At 50.6% G+C, this 15,808-nt stretch overlaps 6 protein-coding genes across 6 annotated transcripts; 2 read left to right on the forward strand and 4 right to left on the reverse strand.

Annotated features, from left to right (window-relative positions):
- Positions 1 to 1,039: 1,039 nt before the first annotated feature.
- V8C40DRAFT_243843 (tRNA threonylcarbamoyladenosine dehydratase) lies at positions 1,040 to 2,906 on the reverse strand (the record flags this gene model as incomplete). Its single annotated transcript, XM_083215520.1, has 2 exons — positions 2,663 to 2,906; positions 1,040 to 2,608 (listed from the first exon to the last, which is right to left on the reverse strand). Coding segments are annotated over exons 1-2 (1,514 nt in total), but the record flags the coding sequence as incomplete, so codon positions are not given.
- Positions 2,907 to 3,036: 130 nt separating this feature from the next.
- Positions 3,037 to 4,909, forward strand: V8C40DRAFT_243844 (uncharacterized protein). Its single transcript, XM_083215521.1, has one exon. The coding sequence runs from the start codon at positions 3,123 to 3,125 to the stop codon at positions 4,770 to 4,772; it is 1,650 nt and encodes a 549-aa protein (XP_083073549.1). The 5' UTR covers positions 3,037 to 3,122; the 3' UTR covers positions 4,773 to 4,909.
- A 118-nt stretch (positions 4,910 to 5,027) lies between these two features.
- Positions 5,028 to 6,541, reverse strand: V8C40DRAFT_287057 (uncharacterized protein; the record flags this gene model as incomplete). Its single annotated transcript, XM_083222634.1, has 4 exons — positions 6,445 to 6,541; positions 6,246 to 6,361; positions 5,501 to 6,177; positions 5,028 to 5,438 (listed from the first exon to the last, which is right to left on the reverse strand). Exons 1-4 carry the CDS (start codon positions 6,510 to 6,512, stop codon positions 5,028 to 5,030), a joined length of 1,272 nt encoding a protein of 423 aa, XP_083073550.1. The 5' UTR covers positions 6,513 to 6,541.
- Positions 6,542 to 7,050: 509 nt separating this feature from the next.
- Positions 7,051 to 9,019, reverse strand: V8C40DRAFT_243849 (uncharacterized protein). Its single transcript, XM_083215522.1, has 5 exons — positions 8,694 to 9,019; positions 8,530 to 8,596; positions 8,456 to 8,465; positions 7,460 to 8,388; positions 7,051 to 7,393 (listed from the first exon to the last, which is right to left on the reverse strand). Exons 1-5 carry the CDS (start codon positions 8,763 to 8,765, stop codon positions 7,305 to 7,307), a joined length of 1,167 nt encoding a protein of 388 aa, XP_083073551.1. The 5' UTR covers positions 8,766 to 9,019; the 3' UTR covers positions 7,051 to 7,304.
- Positions 9,020 to 9,738: 719 nt separating this feature from the next.
- V8C40DRAFT_243851 (thioredoxin domain-containing protein) lies at positions 9,739 to 13,125 on the forward strand. Its single transcript, XM_083215523.1, has 4 exons — positions 9,739 to 10,289; positions 10,374 to 10,745; positions 10,793 to 12,403; positions 12,482 to 13,125. The coding sequence occupies exons 2-4, from the start codon at positions 10,487 to 10,489 to the stop codon at positions 12,820 to 12,822; spliced, it is 2,211 nt and encodes a 736-aa protein (XP_083073552.1). The 5' UTR covers positions 9,739 to 10,289; positions 10,374 to 10,486; the 3' UTR covers positions 12,823 to 13,125.
- V8C40DRAFT_243854 (dynein light intermediate chain-domain-containing protein) lies at positions 12,983 to 15,797 on the reverse strand. The gene is made up of 6 exons (XM_083215524.1): positions 15,205 to 15,797; positions 14,985 to 15,134; positions 14,526 to 14,920; positions 14,376 to 14,469; positions 13,681 to 14,318; positions 12,983 to 13,610 (listed from the first exon to the last, which is right to left on the reverse strand). Exons 1-6 carry the CDS (start codon positions 15,347 to 15,349, stop codon positions 13,476 to 13,478), a joined length of 1,557 nt encoding a protein of 518 aa, XP_083073553.1. The 5' UTR covers positions 15,350 to 15,797; the 3' UTR covers positions 12,983 to 13,475.
- Positions 15,798 to 15,808: the final 11 nt, after the last annotated feature.

Raw genomic sequence — 15,808 nt, forward strand, 5'->3', positions numbered from 1 at the left:
AATGCATATTCCCTCTGCAGGCAAACTTACGGTAAGGCAACTTTTTGACTCAGGAAAGTCGAACAAAAGGAAGGGATAAAGCAGGGAGGAAAGAGTTTGCGAGACTTGAAGCGTCGTAGAAGCGAAGGGGGATGTGAGAAAAAAGGAAAGAAAACCCCCTCCTTCAATCTGGATGATATAGTTGGCTATCCTCGTAAGGCAAATGATGGTGTGGTAGCAGTGCTTTTCAAGAAAAAGGAAAGAGCAAACTAAGGTAAAAAACACGGAAAGGCTGAAACCATCACTACCTAGGTAGTTCAGCTCAAAAATCCCCCTCCCTTGTTACGTCTATGGCTTAAGAGGATTTGTCTTGGAAGATTGATTATTGGAGCGGATATATAGTTTAGTCAATGTGATGCCTCTAAATTAATCAAAGTGCTGTGAATCCTTCCGTTTATCACTTCTATGTATACTGCTGTGTTGTTGTATACTAGGCAATATTCCTCAAACAATCCCGCCAATTAGAAAAGGCATTACATTGTGATTGCTACACGGAGCATACATTCCTTTCATACAAGCTGATTTCACATAAATTGTTCATATCCTTGCATAATGCCTAGACGCCCCCTTACATCACAACCCGAAATGCCTCTTTCGCCTACCTATCACAGTTTTACAACGATAAGAGTGCCAACAAATCATCAAGTCACACACTCTAGCCAGCGCCCAATGTTCATCTCATCTTTGGCCGAAGGTGACCACCTTTGCAGTTAGTGAAGTACACCCCGGGATGCATAGTTATGCAGCATGGGACTCCCCTGTCCATAATCCTTACATCCAAGTGCAAAACGTACCATAGTTAGGCACAGTGCATGCAAGGCGTAGATAGTACAACAGAAGCCTACCTCGTGTCTGATGACCGGTGAATAGCTTTTGCTATTTGGCACACATTCTTACAGTAAGTCTTACAGAGAGCAAGCAACGAATAGGATATCCAGGAAAGGTTACCGCCATTACCGCAAAATATTCACTTGAACCAGGGCCAGTTGATGTAATACTACTGCCTTTTACACCGCCTCAAACAAGGACAGAAATAGCACAGTGAGCTCATGTGATGCAGCTGCCTTTACCGAATGCCGTTGACATAGGCCGCCTGTTCTTGTGTTTTGCAGGTTCCTTACATCGGGGGGATTTCAAGCCTTTTATACCAAGAGGATTACAAATCCCTATATCGGAGTCTCGGTGTCTGCACGGAGGAGGGGATCGTGAGTATGATGGTATTTCCATTCTACCTACGGAACCACTCATACTGCTCTGCTTCTCTCATCCGTTCCTCCACACGCTTGATGGTCTCTTCATCATACAATTCTTCGAGAGGTTTGTCTGCCTTGAAGATTTCCTTCTCGTGTCTTGTGGCCTCTTCCTTCGTCATACACGCCAAGTCTCTCAGCCTAATCGTGGAGCATTTCTGTTCGTCCTTGCCTTCCCCGATAACCGTCATACTGCATGTTTCAGGCTTCCTCCATCTGATTAAGACCAGCTTTGTAGGGATACCGCTGAGAATGCTACGACCGCGATACAGCTCTTCCGTCATGAATGCCACGTCGCCAAGTGTGAGAGGCGTCTTGAGGCCTGTAGTCCCAGGCACAAACATTCGAGCGAGTTTCTCCTCCGAGCCCTGAACATATGTCAAAATGCCTTCATACATTCGTTCACGCGCCTTGCCGGGCACATATGAGATGGGATATCCAGTAATTTTCAGAATAACGTGGTTGGCTGCTGTCAATCCAAAGATTGCCGGCATAGTCCCTAGCACTGGAAGTATTCGCACTCGGAAATTGGCCATGACACCAAGATCGCCAACTGAGCCTTTCTGAAACTCCTCTTCGGGTAGGGGCAACAGCTCAGCTTTGCCCTCTCCAGATTGCTCCGTAGAGTACACGACGGGTATACCGCTGGTGATGCCAAGAAGCTTCAGTCGTCGTCTTGTAGCTCGTGATAGTCCGTCGTCTTTACTCGTGCCAATGTCGCCGATGACTATCTTGGTAGGGTCTCCTTTACATCCTGCGCCCATGGAGCTGATGACCGGTAAGTTGTTATCATAGCAGTACTTTAACAGAGCAACCTTTGTATCGATGTTGTCAATAGCGTCGATGATGAAATCTGGTTTGCGGCCATCGTCTTTCCAGGGTGCTAGCATGGTTTCGGCAACAGATTCATCAAACTTTTCTTGGCGGAGGTCGAACTTGATCCACGGGGCGATGGCAATGAGTCGTCGAAACAGGCACTGTACTTTGGGAGTGCCAACATCTGCCAGAGTTGCAACAGCATGTCGGTTCAATGAGCTCAGGGTAACTTGGTCAAAGTCAATGAGTCGAATCCTGGAGACACCTGACCGAGCGAGAGTAGCAGCGCAATGTGAACCGACGCCTCCACAACCGACTATTATAACAAATGAATCCCGTAACTTCTGTAGGCCTTCTGGTGTAAGGAAAACCTGGTTGCGTGCAAGCTGCTCCAGAATAAGTTCCTCGTCAAAGTCTCCGGCTTGTGCCCGCTTTGCCAGGGCTATGTTGCGAGCATCTTCAAGATCCAGGCCTGATTCTGATGAGGCACCGAAGCTGTTCAACTAAGAGACTGTTAGTCTTTAAGTTATTTGTAAAAGGCTGAGGATTCAATTCACTCTTCCTCTGTCGGTTGACAGCAATGGGATGGAGTTCTTCAGTTCTGAAAGCCGCTCTTCTCGTTCCAATGCCTGAAAACCTAGTATCAATCCCGCTACAGTTGCACCGGACACAGCCGCGGTTGCGAGCAGCTGGAACCGGGAATTGGAAAGTGTATCTGATAAGAATGAAGACATGCTGCTCACATCATTTAAACCAGATATTTCCTATAAGTTTTATCCAACAAAGAAGCGATTGGCTACATGAGTACTCAACTACGATGGTGCCATTGAATTGTGCAGGAATTTTAGTGGACTTGACGGCTGCTTAGTCATTAGCCGGGCTTATCGAAGGTGGGATGCAAAAGATAGGAATGATGCAACTCTACATTGCATAGATCTCGACGACACAAGATTATTTCTCCGTCAGTGAATTGATTCGCCCAGCCCGGGACTCCGGCTCTCCCAGGCCAGCGCCGCCATGGCCCCAAGATTAATATCCCGGAGGATCCTCCTGCATCCCGCAGGCTCCCGCCCGCGATGCCTCCGGAGCTTTGCGAACCAATCCCGCCTCACCACTACGAACGGATCACGACCCATCCTACCGTTTCTCTTCATCCCCAGATCTAGTCCTAATTCAGTACGGCGATTCACATCCGAAAGACAAAGATGGTGGAAACATGAGGCGAAGCTCGTTGTGCGCTACACCCTCACGCTCTGGGGAGCTGCCGTATGCGTCTTGACTATCTTCTTTGCAGTCAACGAGGAGATTGTCGAGCGAGAGTTTCCGACGCCACACGAGTGGCACTACTTGACGAGGAAGTTTCTCCGGGACGCAAATAGTTTCAAGGACCCCAAGAATGGCGAGATCAACTGGGCGAGGGCGCTGGAGCTGTCACGAGGAGTCGTTATTCGATTGGAAGATATCAAGACGGGTGGACAGGACGTAGTGAAGCTCTCGGACGTGGTCGACCCGCTGTTGGAAGTGCCCGGAGAATTCATCGCCTGCGACATTTCAGCGAAATCCGAGGAATGGCGAAGAGGATACTTTGAGGCCATCATGTTGGCCGCCAAAGCTGCAGAGCACGTCGACGGCTGGCAGAGAGACATAACACGCAACATCGTAACGCCCCCCGAATTCGTCATTGGCCCGTCGAATCCTCACCCGACCCCAATCCCGCCAGGCAACCCGTCAGCTCCCCGTGAGGAAGACTGCGAGACCGCATATCCGTCCGCCGACAACTGGTACACCAAGATCCTTGCGACCAGAGGCCTGACTTCGCGCCAGAAGATGGAAGCGTGCCTGGAATACGCCAGTTTCATGGAATTCAAGGGCAATACCGAAGGTGCCGAATCTCTCTACAAACTAGCGCTCGCAGAAGCAACCTCCGGCGTGGACCCAAAGAACCTGCCCTACGATCCGAGAACCCTGACTCTCAAAGAGCGCGCCGGGCCACCATCAATGAACGTCCTTGACGCCCTGACAGCCACGGCAAACCACATAGCTCGCAAGGGAGACATTTCCTCCGCCCTACCAATCTACCTCTCCATCCTCAAAGCTCGCCGCTCTCTATCTGATGAACCCCCTCGCACAACATCTTCTAAACCCAAAATTGAATCTTTCACTCAGCAGATAGTCAAATTCTTCGCCCCGCCGGACTATCCCCCACCTCCCCCCGACGGCACACAACCCCCTTGGCGAAGCACTCTGGAGCGCTGTCAGGAAGCCGCCCTGAATCTTTACATCGGAGAGATTCTCTACGCTACAGGATCAAGAGATGAGGGTTTGGCATGGACCAGAGACGGAGTGGACTTGGCAGAGGAGCAACTCCGAGATTCTAAACTACCCCAGGACGCCCGCGAGACGAAATCGACGTGCAGAAACTGTCTCTCTACTGGATTAGGCAACTGGTCCATCATGGTATCAAGATTGGCAAAAGAGGAGAAAGAAAAGAAGGCGACAGGATCTCAGGCATCCATGTTCTCTTTCTGGAGCGGACCGTCACAAGCGACAGAGGGCCGCTGGGAAGCTGAGGAGGTAGTGATTCAAGACCGCGTCAAGCGGACACGAGAGTTGTTGGAGGATGTTCAGGCGCCAAAGCCCGGCATTGTATCGTTTTTCAAGGTTTAAGTGTATTAAATAGGCTATAGTTATTGGTTGGTTATTTACCCCGTTGTATTAAAACGCATTGTCCGATAGGAGGATACTGCAGAACCCCTTGTATTAGTATAAGCTAGTGGAGATGGCAAAGAATTGCTTTTTCTTGATCTTTTCCTTGATCTCTATGATAATGTCCGTCCTCAGGTCTACCTATTACCTTATGAAACCATGTCGGGGCTATTACATTCCTAAGCCGACGTTTCCAGTAAAAACAACATCCGTCTATTAGATCTCCGACTCTGACTCAGAATCTGTATCCGGTGCCTTTCCAGTCTCTTGAAACTTTCTCCAGCGCTTAGCCTGCTTCACCTGCGCCTTGAACTCTGCCGGGTCAACCTTGGATACCACAGGCTTATTTTCCTCGGGCAAGTCATCCCAGTGCTGCTCAGTCATGGCAGGTGGCGGGCAATCGATCGGCGTGATAGCTGGATTCTCGTAGCCTAAATCCATAGCTACATCTTGGATGTGCGAAATGATATGAGATCGGGCTCGAATCAGAATAGTCTCGTCGTACATTGGCTCAGATGAGGAGAGGCATGGAAATCCCAGGGATGGAATCCTGAGCTCCGAATTACCTTCAGGGGGAGCCAGAGGAGTGCCGAGGGGCTCTGGACAGACGAGATAGCCACGGGCTCGCTAAATGTGCCATGTTAGCGGAACAATAGTTTCTTTCGAGGAAATGGGAGTCAGCGTCTAACCTTGGCCATGAAATCTTTGAACGATGCGTTTGTCAAACTTTCCGCTTCGTATACTGGGCCCAACAAAGTCAGGGAACTAAGCCTCTTGCCCCAGGCATCCCAAGCTTGTTGGCCATCTAAAAACTTTTCGACGATTTCACAGCTCTCTCCAATAGCTATAACATCCAACAATGCCTTGTCATTTGCCATGGAGCGAAGCACCTCGCCAAAAATGTACTTGACATGCTTCACTGGATCCTCGTTGCCAGGGATGTCATTCAGCGCCGGCACATGTCGCACACCTTTGTGCAACAAGCTAGGCAGCGGCAAAAACGAGCTCGCAAGAACCGTAATCGCACGCTTTCCCTGTGGCCAAAAATACGTCTGGCCCATATTTGCCAGCACGATACCTGGCGGAGAGGCATCATCTGCAGACGAACGCTGCGATGCTAGAGCACGAACCACAGAGACCATGCTTCCTTCGTTGATGCCTCCAGCTCCATTGGCGACACGACCGGCCACGAGACCGAGTTCCTGCGTAGGTTCGCCGAATATGACCACGATACGAGGTTTCGTATCCAGATTTGGGGTGATGAAGATGGGCATATGGGGCTCGGTTGTGGATGTTCCTAGAGGGAGAAAGAGTTTCTGTAGGCTTTCTTTCTCTAGACGTTCGTGAATTACGGATTCTAGGGCATCTGTGAATTATCTGTCAGATATATGGAATAGAGAGCCTTAATTTGTTGAATGTATGATTCCAACTCACGGTTGAATGCGAATCGCTGACGAGCGCAAATCCGAGGGTTTTTGTCAATAAAGAACTTGAAGTAATTATCGGGATCCTCGATGGACCTGATTTCATCTTGATCGTTGATGAAGTATCTATTTCAAGGCAGTTAGCGGGTTTGAAATAAGCAAACTCCGTACATTAAAGAAGAGGAAGTAAAAAATGTGAGGTGACAAACCCGAGTCCCTTGAGATCCGACGGAAAAGAGGCATCCTTTGGGAGGCCCGACCACAGACGACGAAACATGACGACGGTGGGAAGGTTTTGATTCTTCTATCTGTTTGATTTGGAGTAGAGAAGAAAGTTCTTTGATGCCCTGTTGTTGATAGAGATGTGGAAGATGTAGAAGTTGGGAGCCACTACAACGCTTAAAAGAGGAGGAGATAGGCAGAGTGCCGATAAAGAGATGTATTCCCCCAACAACATGTAGCTTGTAAACGCACCGGAAGCATTCAGACTCTGGTAGAAGCCCTTGAAGCACTCGATGCGAATAGCCGCATGCCAGCTGCGCGCACCCGCCGGTAAGAGCGAGGGCATGTGCTCGCAACGGGGTTACTGATGCATCTCTGACCACAACATTGGCCCTAGATATTTTGCGGGTTCTATCTAGTAAGAAATAGAAGAATGAGAGCAACAGCAGCTGATTTCTCCTGTCTACGCAACTATATGCCTATAGATTTACAAAGCAACCTGGTCTACAAACATGCCTCAAATGACAATGTGAAGATACCATAGGTTGAAACTGGGGGTTTTAGTCTCCAACAGCGGCACAAGTTGAACAAAAAGTATCTTAGCTACTCTACTTAGAAAAATATATAGAGCTTGGTAGATAATTAAGAGAATTCCTAGTGTCTCAAAAGAGTTCGCCGCATTGCTGCGAGTGAACAAACTGTATCTGTCAATATATGTCATTAAAAGGTCGTCAAGTTTCCATCTTTCAACCATATAACGCCAAACCGCCGCCCAGATTAAAAATCATTTGCGAAGTAATCATTCAGAAGAAGCCAAACAGCAGGTATAAACAACGTCAAACTCCCATTAACGTCGAAATGAAAAGCCAAAGCGACTTGTGCTCCCCATTCGACTAGCCAGAACTTCCTCCATAGCAGAGCGCGTAACTGATGCATCTGTATCGACAAGCATGTCAGCATGGGAAATGTACAACAATGTCTCAACATCTTAGAAAACTATACCGTCCAAGTCGCTAAAGCTGCTGCTGATGCTAGGCGTGCCCTCGCTATTTTCTTGAGAGCTCCGGGTCTCTGTGTTGCGGCGAGGAGACGAGGGGCCTGCGCTGTTGCGCTCTCGCGACTTGCCTGGCCGCGACACCATGGCAGGGGAGCTCGCTGATGAGTCGGAGGTCTGCGAGTGGTTGAGTTCCTTTGCAAATGGCTTTGGAGTCCGCCTCGGTGGGTTGCGGCCCTCTTGATTCCTCAACTTCAATGTAGACGACAGGTCATGCGCCGATGCGTCAGCAGAGGGCGCATTCCGCGGTTGAAACGCAGGTTCCGACTCATCATCATCATCCGCATGATAGCCAAGGGATGAATCTTGTTGTTGAGGTCGCGGTGGTCGACGGATGATGCGGGACTGAACCGGCAGCGATTCATCGTCGGATGAGGAGGTTGTCGAGCTCGTCTCGGCCGGGCCAGGTGAATCCATCCTGTTGATCTCAGCCCCGGGTAGCTTGGGAGATCTTGGTGTCGGCGCTGGCGATGGCGTCGGCAGCGATGATAGTCGTATCCCCCCAGATTGCCCAGCGCCTCGGGGATTGGGTCTGTTGCCTATCCTGGGAGAAGCGCCGCCGCCATCCCTCATAACCGTCGTCGTTGCTGAGGTGTTGCGCGACATGGCCGGACGAGCCGGCGCATTCATGGCAGGCCCAGCGGCGCCGCTCTCATTCCGTAGCATGGACACATCGCGACGGATAGACAGGGCTGACGGTGTCCTCAGATGTCCTGGACCAGCTAGATCAGCTCCAGGTATGGGTGACTGCGCCGCTGAGCCTTTCGCCGCGGCGGCTGCTTTTCGAACTTGGGCGAGAGTGTGTGATTGATGTCGTTCGTTCAGGTAGGCCACCTGCTGGACTAGAAACTCGACGGGGACTTCGAATCGGTCGGCTCTGGAGATGTAAATGGTCAGTCGGCAGCTCAGGGGAATGGATCGGCAGGGCATCAGGCGTAGCATACACTAGGCTCCCTGCGCATCAGTTAGCAATTCATGTTCTTTCGTCCATCAGTTTCCGCAGAGGGTCGCATCATACAGTCTATTTCGCCGTGCTGGGAGAGAATCTTCCACAAAGCATCGTCTTTGGCGGTATCCCAACTGACCTAGGCGGGTGTTCAATGTTAGCAGGTCGATGTTGTCACTGCTGCAGATGGCGCTATAATATGATAGAGGGAGACATGGATGGGCACTTCAACGTACGGCAGGTGGATCAACGAAGCCCCGACGAGGGATGGGGACTCTGATGAAGACTGTGTATTGCGGCTCTGCCATATCGATATTGCCGAGGCAAATGTGGACGCAGGTTGAGCTACGATAGGGAAGAATCGAAGATGGGAAGAAGATGGAGAGAATGGGAGAAAGCCGAAGATGAAGCTTGGCTGTGGCTGTACCGTGGTCATGGCATGGATGAACTGGACATGGAGCTCAAAATCAGAAGACAAGCTCCGAGACGCCGTAAAAGTTACGCGGCTCAGCGTGCCGAGTCAAGGCTGCATTAGCGCCAGGCAGCCCCTCCATCAATCCCACATGCGCTGTAGGAACGCCTGACTGTGCCTGCTGGCCATTGCCGTCAGAGGGCGTTGCGTTGTGCTAGTGAGGCGAGTTCGCTGTGGTCGGTCGCGTGGAGGCGCTGCAGCCACTGCGACATGTCTTTGATAAGAAGTTTGGGCTTGGAGTTGTGTCGTCAAATATGCAGGTATGTTGGGTTTCCATCATGTCGATACAGCTAGATACCTGCATCAGCACGGATATATAGTATCTGTCTCTCTATTTAGCATATCTGCTTTATCTTGTTCATAACAATGCGCCAGCATAGAACAAATGTGTTATCAAGATACATGTACTATGCCGTGGTCCTCCAAATCTTATCTTGTGCCATCACCGATGATGTAATGGCGCGACGAACTGGTGGTGCTACTCACAATCATTGAAACATCATTAAATCCCAGGCTTCAATGCCTTTCTTTGAGTCACGCCGAGACGCCTTGTGTAGTCAAGCGACGGTGCTGTGAAACCCCAAAGTGCGCATTATCACATCCACAAATGCGAAACAATCTTGTCACAACCATATTCCACCAACAACAAGGCAAGCAGCGGCAGAGCCTCACGACCACTCATATCCACATTCAGCCGCTGTAAGCTAAGCTGGCGCAAGGTTCAACGGCGTTTGACAAGAGCATGTAGGACTACTGCAGTCGCATCCGAAAACGGCATCTCCAATGAAACGTCAATATACAGAGAATCCAATAGTCCATCCAATCCCAGTCAGTCAAAGTATATATCTTTAGCTTTGATGCCGTAGCTCTCAGCTATTATATAAAAGCTTCAACAGTAGAAAGACAGCAACAAGAACTTACTATTAGAGAAATCGTCAACTTAGGCCAACACCATCTTTCTCAACACGTTGCACCCACGAGGAATCTACTACTTCCACAATTCCACATATCGACAACAATCCAACTTCATCTCAAAAATAGCAAGATCGACAGCTTCATCCCATCTTCAGATACGCGCTCATCTTCGTCCGTCGCATCACTTCTCCCGGATTTGGTCTAGGGTATCCAAGCCGTCCAAACTTGTCAGCCCCTCGGCGGGGTTATTCGCCCAGCTCTCTCTATTCAACTTTTAGCGACCAGCCTAAGCTACAGCAGCCACCTATTGTTCCGTCATTGCCCACAGCACTGCACTTGACCTAGCTTTTTGGTTACACCGTCGTCTCCCGATTCCCGAACATTTGCGAGTCCTCCAGTCTTTTCAGATTAACACGCGATAAGACGCAACGCCTTATCTGCCAAGGTACGGCCGCCTGCTTTGCTTCTCCCATGCATGTGAAGCGTCAAGAGCCGCAACGTCAAAATACTAACTAATACTCTGGCATAGAATACCAACGCCGCTGCTCTTAATCCTCGGCTGGTGACGAAATAAGTTCTAGTATTTGGCGGGGGAGCTGACGGATCCATCGAACAACCTACAACAAGAATCTCAACTTCGCCATGGTCGTCTCCGAGTTGACGGCATCTGCTGTTGCCATGAAGTCCTCGCCACCATCGGACAGAGGCGACAGCAGCAGCAGCAGCATAGAAGCCCAGCTGCTGCCCCTCGAGAACCGCGCAAAGGACGGCAAGTCGCCGTTTATCAAGGCCTATGCAGACAGTCTCGTGGCCTGGCAACTGCTGGACAACGAGGCTGTCGAGAGGGCGAGGAGGGAGAACAAGCTCATCTTCCTGCACATTGGATACAGGGCCTGCCACTGTAAGTTCGTCCGTAGAGCCCGTTGGATTTCGCTGACTCTGTCCCAGTCTCTCGCCTCATGGCCCTCGAGTCCTTTTCGAATTCCGATTGCGCTGCCGTCCTGAACCACTCCTTTGTTCCCATCATCGTTGACCGCGAAGTACGTCCCGATATCGACACCATCTACATGAACTACGTCCAGGCCGTGAGCAACTCTGGAGGCTGGCCTCTCAACCTCTTCCTCACCCCCGAACTGGAGCCCGTCTTTGGGGGCACGTATTGGCCCGGGCCCAGTGTGGCAAGAAGGGCCACGGAGGACCACGGCGATGAGCCCTTAGACTTTCTAGTCATCCTGAAAAAAGTGCGCAATATCTGGAAGGATCAGCAGGCTAGATGCCGCAAAGAGGCAACTGAGGTCATTGGCCAACTGCGTGAATTTGCGGCCGAGGGCACCCTTGGGAAACGAAGCATTACGGCTCCACAGCCGATAGCTCCCGCTGGATGGGGTGCTCCAGTGCCCAACCAGCCCGCTGCCAAAGTGAGCGACAGCACGGCCGTGTCTAGTGAGCTGGACCTCGACCAACTCGAAGAGGCTTATACGCACATTGCCGGAACCTTTGATCCAGTATACGGGGGGTTTGGGCTGGCTCCGAAATTCCTGACGCCCCCAAAGCTGGCCTTTTTGTTGAACCTGGTCAACTTCCCCTCTCCGGTGCAGGATGTCGTTGGTGAGGCTGAGTGTAAACATGCGCTGGACATGGCTCTGGATACTCTGCGCAAGATCCGTGATGGGGCGCTTCATGACCACATTGGGGCCACTGGATTTGCCCGGTGCTCCGTGACACCCGATTGGAGCATTCCCAACTTTGAAAAGATGGTCGTCGATAATGCATCACTTCTCCAGCTTTACCTGGAAGCGTGGAAACAGAGTGGTGGGATGGAGGACAGTGAATTTTACGATGTCGTTGTTGAACTTGCCGAGTATCTAACATCCCCGCCCATTGCTCTTCCGAACGGCGGCTTTGCCTCATCCGAGGCTGCCGACTCCTATGCGAAACGAGGAGACGGTGATAAGAGAGAGGGGGCTTACTATCTATGGACGCGACGCGAGTTTGCTTCCGTAGTCAACGCTGATGATAGCCATATTAGTCCCATGGCTGAGGCCTATTGGGACGTGCAGGAAGATGGAAACGTGGACGAAGATCACGACCCGAACGATGACTTTATTAACCAAAACATCTTGAGGATCAGGAAAACGCCCGATGAGCTGAGCAAGCAGTTCAATATTCCCGTCGCAACGGTGAAGAAGAACATCCAGACCGCTAGGGAGGCTCTCAAGAAGAGGCGGGAGAAAGAGCGGCCACACCCAGATGTGGATGACAAAATCGTCACTGGATGGAACGGATTGGTAGTCTCGGCTCTGGCAAGGACGGCAACATCTCTTAGGGTGCTAAATCCAGAGAAGAGCAAAAAGTATCTTGGCGCAGCCAAGGGGTGCGTATCCTTTATCAAGGAGAAGTTGTGGGATGAGAAGAACAAAACTCTGTACCGGATATGGAGCGACGGACGGGACACTGAGGGCTTTGCGGACGACTATGCGTACCTAATTCATGGTGTTTTGGATCTCTTTGATGCTACAGGGGACGAAAGCTATGTCGAATTCGCAGACAACCTGCAGAGTAAGTTGTTTCTCTTCTTTTCTTTTCACACAATCACCTCTTGATTCGCAAGCCCATTTGCTGACTCTGAACCTCAAGAATCCCAAACCGCCCTTTTCTACGATACCGCTGGAGCCTTCTACTCAACCACCCAGTCCTCTCCTCACACCATCCTCCGTCTCAAAGACGGCATGGACACATCCCTACCTTCCACCAACGGCGTTTCAGTCTCCAACCTGTTCCGGCTCGGCGAGCTTCTGGGAGACGAGAAATTCACCGGCTTCGCGCGGGAAACTATCAATGCCTTTGAGGCGGAGATGCTGCAGCACCCGTGGCTGTTCCCAGGCCTGCTGGGAGGCGTCGTCGTGGCGAGATTGGGATTGGGATTGGAACTCAAGACTGTGGATGTGAGGTACAAGACGACGAGGCAAAAGGCGTGAAATCCCTTTTTTCGTTTGTTTTAAAAAGTGTGTGGTTTCGGGAAATGGAATTTCGGATTGGGTTGGGGAGTTTTTATTTTTATGGCCTATTCCACTTTGTTTTTTTTTCCCCTGGAGATTTGGTTTGAAAGGGCTGGCTTGAATGGTCGTGCTTTTCTGGCTCGAAGGGAAAGGAGAGAGGTTTTGGGAACCACCGTCATATATAGAGATTATCTTTTTTTTTTTGACCTCTCACCAGACACTCATGAATGTGTACCTCGTGTATGTATACCTCTGGCTACATACAAACACGCTGATCTGACAAAGTGTGATTTCATGTCCTTTTTTTTTCATCTTCATCAAGGGTATATATTCTACAAGCGGATGGATGCCTCCTCACGCCACCAACCAAACACCCCTGAGTTTGTTACCCTCCCCGGATTATATCCTCCCTTGACCAATTAATTTTTCCAAGCCCCCCCTCCCCCGGATGAAAAAAAGAACAAACATAAGCCATACTTCATTTCCCTAATCGTCTCCAAATGCTCGCTCATAGAAAACTAACTGCCGCCTGCTTAATCAGAATGACGATAATTCTCATCCAGTCATTCGAAACGCATCAACCAACAAAACCCCCCCACCTCGTCAAAGATACTACTCATCAGCGCCCCCCATCAGCGGGCTGTTTTGTTCATCAGGCCGGAGAAGAAATCATGTAGCTGTTCATTGTCAAAGTCCTTGGCTATGTTGCTGACTGCGCCTTCTGGCTCGGAAGTAGGAACGTCAGCTGCGATATGTGCATTGCGGTCCTGTGCCGGATGTTAGCTACCACTTGTTCACTTGTCTTTTTTCCTTCTTGTTTAAGAGGATGAAACATACCTTAAGGCGCTGCAGCATATCGTCAGCGTCAACTTGAATGCCGCCCATATTGAACTGCACGGGACCGATATGCTCATTAACAGTCTTTTCATCGTAATCGATTCTCCTCGTCGAGCTAGAAACCGCACTGTCCGTCGATTTCTCCGGTGCTTTTGACTTGTACGCCTCCAGAATCTTGAGCTGTCGTTCAAGAAAGTCCTGCGTGTCTTCACTTTCAACAGCCACTTCCGTGCCGTCGTTCATGGCGTTCTCGACGAGGGCGAGTCCTCCACTATTCGGATCTCTGCACCAGTCTTCGTAGAGTGCAATGGCGCTCTCAACTTGAGGCAGTTGGTTTGAGCCGTCGTCATCGTCGTCTTCGGGGTCGGGCAAGGCTAGGGTTGGAGGAGGGGCCCCGAGGGGAATCTTGATGTCCTCAGACCAGTACTGCGACACCTTTTCCGTGTCAAACGAGCCACCCAGAACTCTAATCTTGCCCCAAGAATCCCAGTTCGGGGGGACAACAATCTTATCTCGGTCGATGACGTTGTGTTTCAGGGGTTGGCGTTTCAAAAGAGAAGTGATGCCGAGAGTTGAGTGTATAAGAATGGGGAGTTGAGATGCGGTGCTTTGAGATGTGTATATGAGTGAAGCGCCGTCTAAGCCATAGTTAGTTGCTGTAAGATCACATTAAAAAGAAAAGAGAATGGTCTTACGTCTCAGCAGGACTGTTCGCAAATTCTGTAGCACTCCATCAAAGTCTGGTTCTTTCCATCCTTTGCTCTTCTCTAGAAAGTCGATTTTTTGCGACTAAAATATGTCAGTAAACCGTGAGAGCGCAAAGGACATGATAAACTCAAACGCACGTTTTGACACACAACACACAACGGCAGCCCAAGAGGCTCAGTCCATTCGCCGGGCCCAAGCGGCAGTGAGCCGGCATTGCTATCACCATTGGCGACGGTGGCGGATGGAGTGCCATCCAGGTTGACCGACGAGCCTCCCCTCCCCCTCTCTTTCCAATTGTTCATGACCTCTTCCATCTCGGTTTGCACATCTCTGCTCAGGTGCTCTAGAACTTCCTGGAACACCTGCAGCCATGTCCAGATTTGACGCAGCCACAAATGCGGGTGCGACCAGTCTAACAGTATTACCAGTGCAGTGTTTGGTATCGTCTCGGGCGTAAGCAAAGGGGCGATGAGCGAAGAGAATTCGCCCGAGGGCTGGGAAAGAAGATAGAGAGAAACTCGAGCAAGTGTGTCTATTTGTACCAGTCAGTCACCAATGTCAATGTCGCCGCTCCAAGGCTTCGAGGGGTTCCTAACCATCTTGATCCGCGTCGAGGACATCATAATAAGTATAACCTAGGGCGTAGTTGTTCGCAATCGGGGGGATCTTTTGCCGGTCAAAGTTGCGCCTCGGTTCGGATCCTGACAGCGAGTCCAGAAACTCCCGTTGCGATTCCGGGGTGCCTCCTGAAGGGGAACGGTCAGTGAATCCCGCCGACAAGGTGTAAATGTTCCAGTCACGAGGATGCCTCCATACCCAAGACCAAAAGGTTCTTTTCCGGTAATCTCTTGCCGCTGGCCACTGACTCTAGCATTGAAGTCCACAAGTTCCTCTTGGGCTCGCCATTTTGACTGTCGCCGTCCCTTGATGTCATGGTATATTGTGATATCCTGTTTGCCATGGTCGCCGTCTCCGCACCTCCGAGGTGGCAGCGTCGCTAAAACCAGAAATGCTCTTGAAAATAAGTTGTAACCGTCCGGAACGCACACGTTGATGTAGTCGCCGGGTTATTATAGGGGGGAAACGCTGCGCGCTTCAAGTCGTAGCTGTATTAAGGTGGGATGATAGAAGGTCCTAGGGATAGCGGAGCATCTTGGTCAAAGATGCCAACAACGATGCGACGTGGGGGGAAAAGGCGCTGCGCCTGTTGGGGGATCGCCGCGTGTGTCGTAAATCTCTAGTCTGAGGATTAGGAATGGGAAGCCATAGGCCTTGGAAGCGAGATATTTCTGATAGCTATGGCAGAAGAAGCATCTCTATCAACCCGACTGGAACAAGGGTCATGAATGGATAATCGTCGGCTAGGTGGGGAGACGAGCCAGGAGGGACAGCGCAGCGCTACCCCCAGGTGCTGTAGGAG

Source organism: Trichoderma camerunense (assembly GCF_050948025.1).
Source record: "Trichoderma camerunense strain CBS 138272 chromosome Unknown V8C40scaffold_8, whole genome shotgun sequence".
In the NCBI taxonomy this organism is placed as follows: Eukaryota; Fungi; Ascomycota; class Sordariomycetes; order Hypocreales; family Hypocreaceae; genus Trichoderma; species Trichoderma camerunense.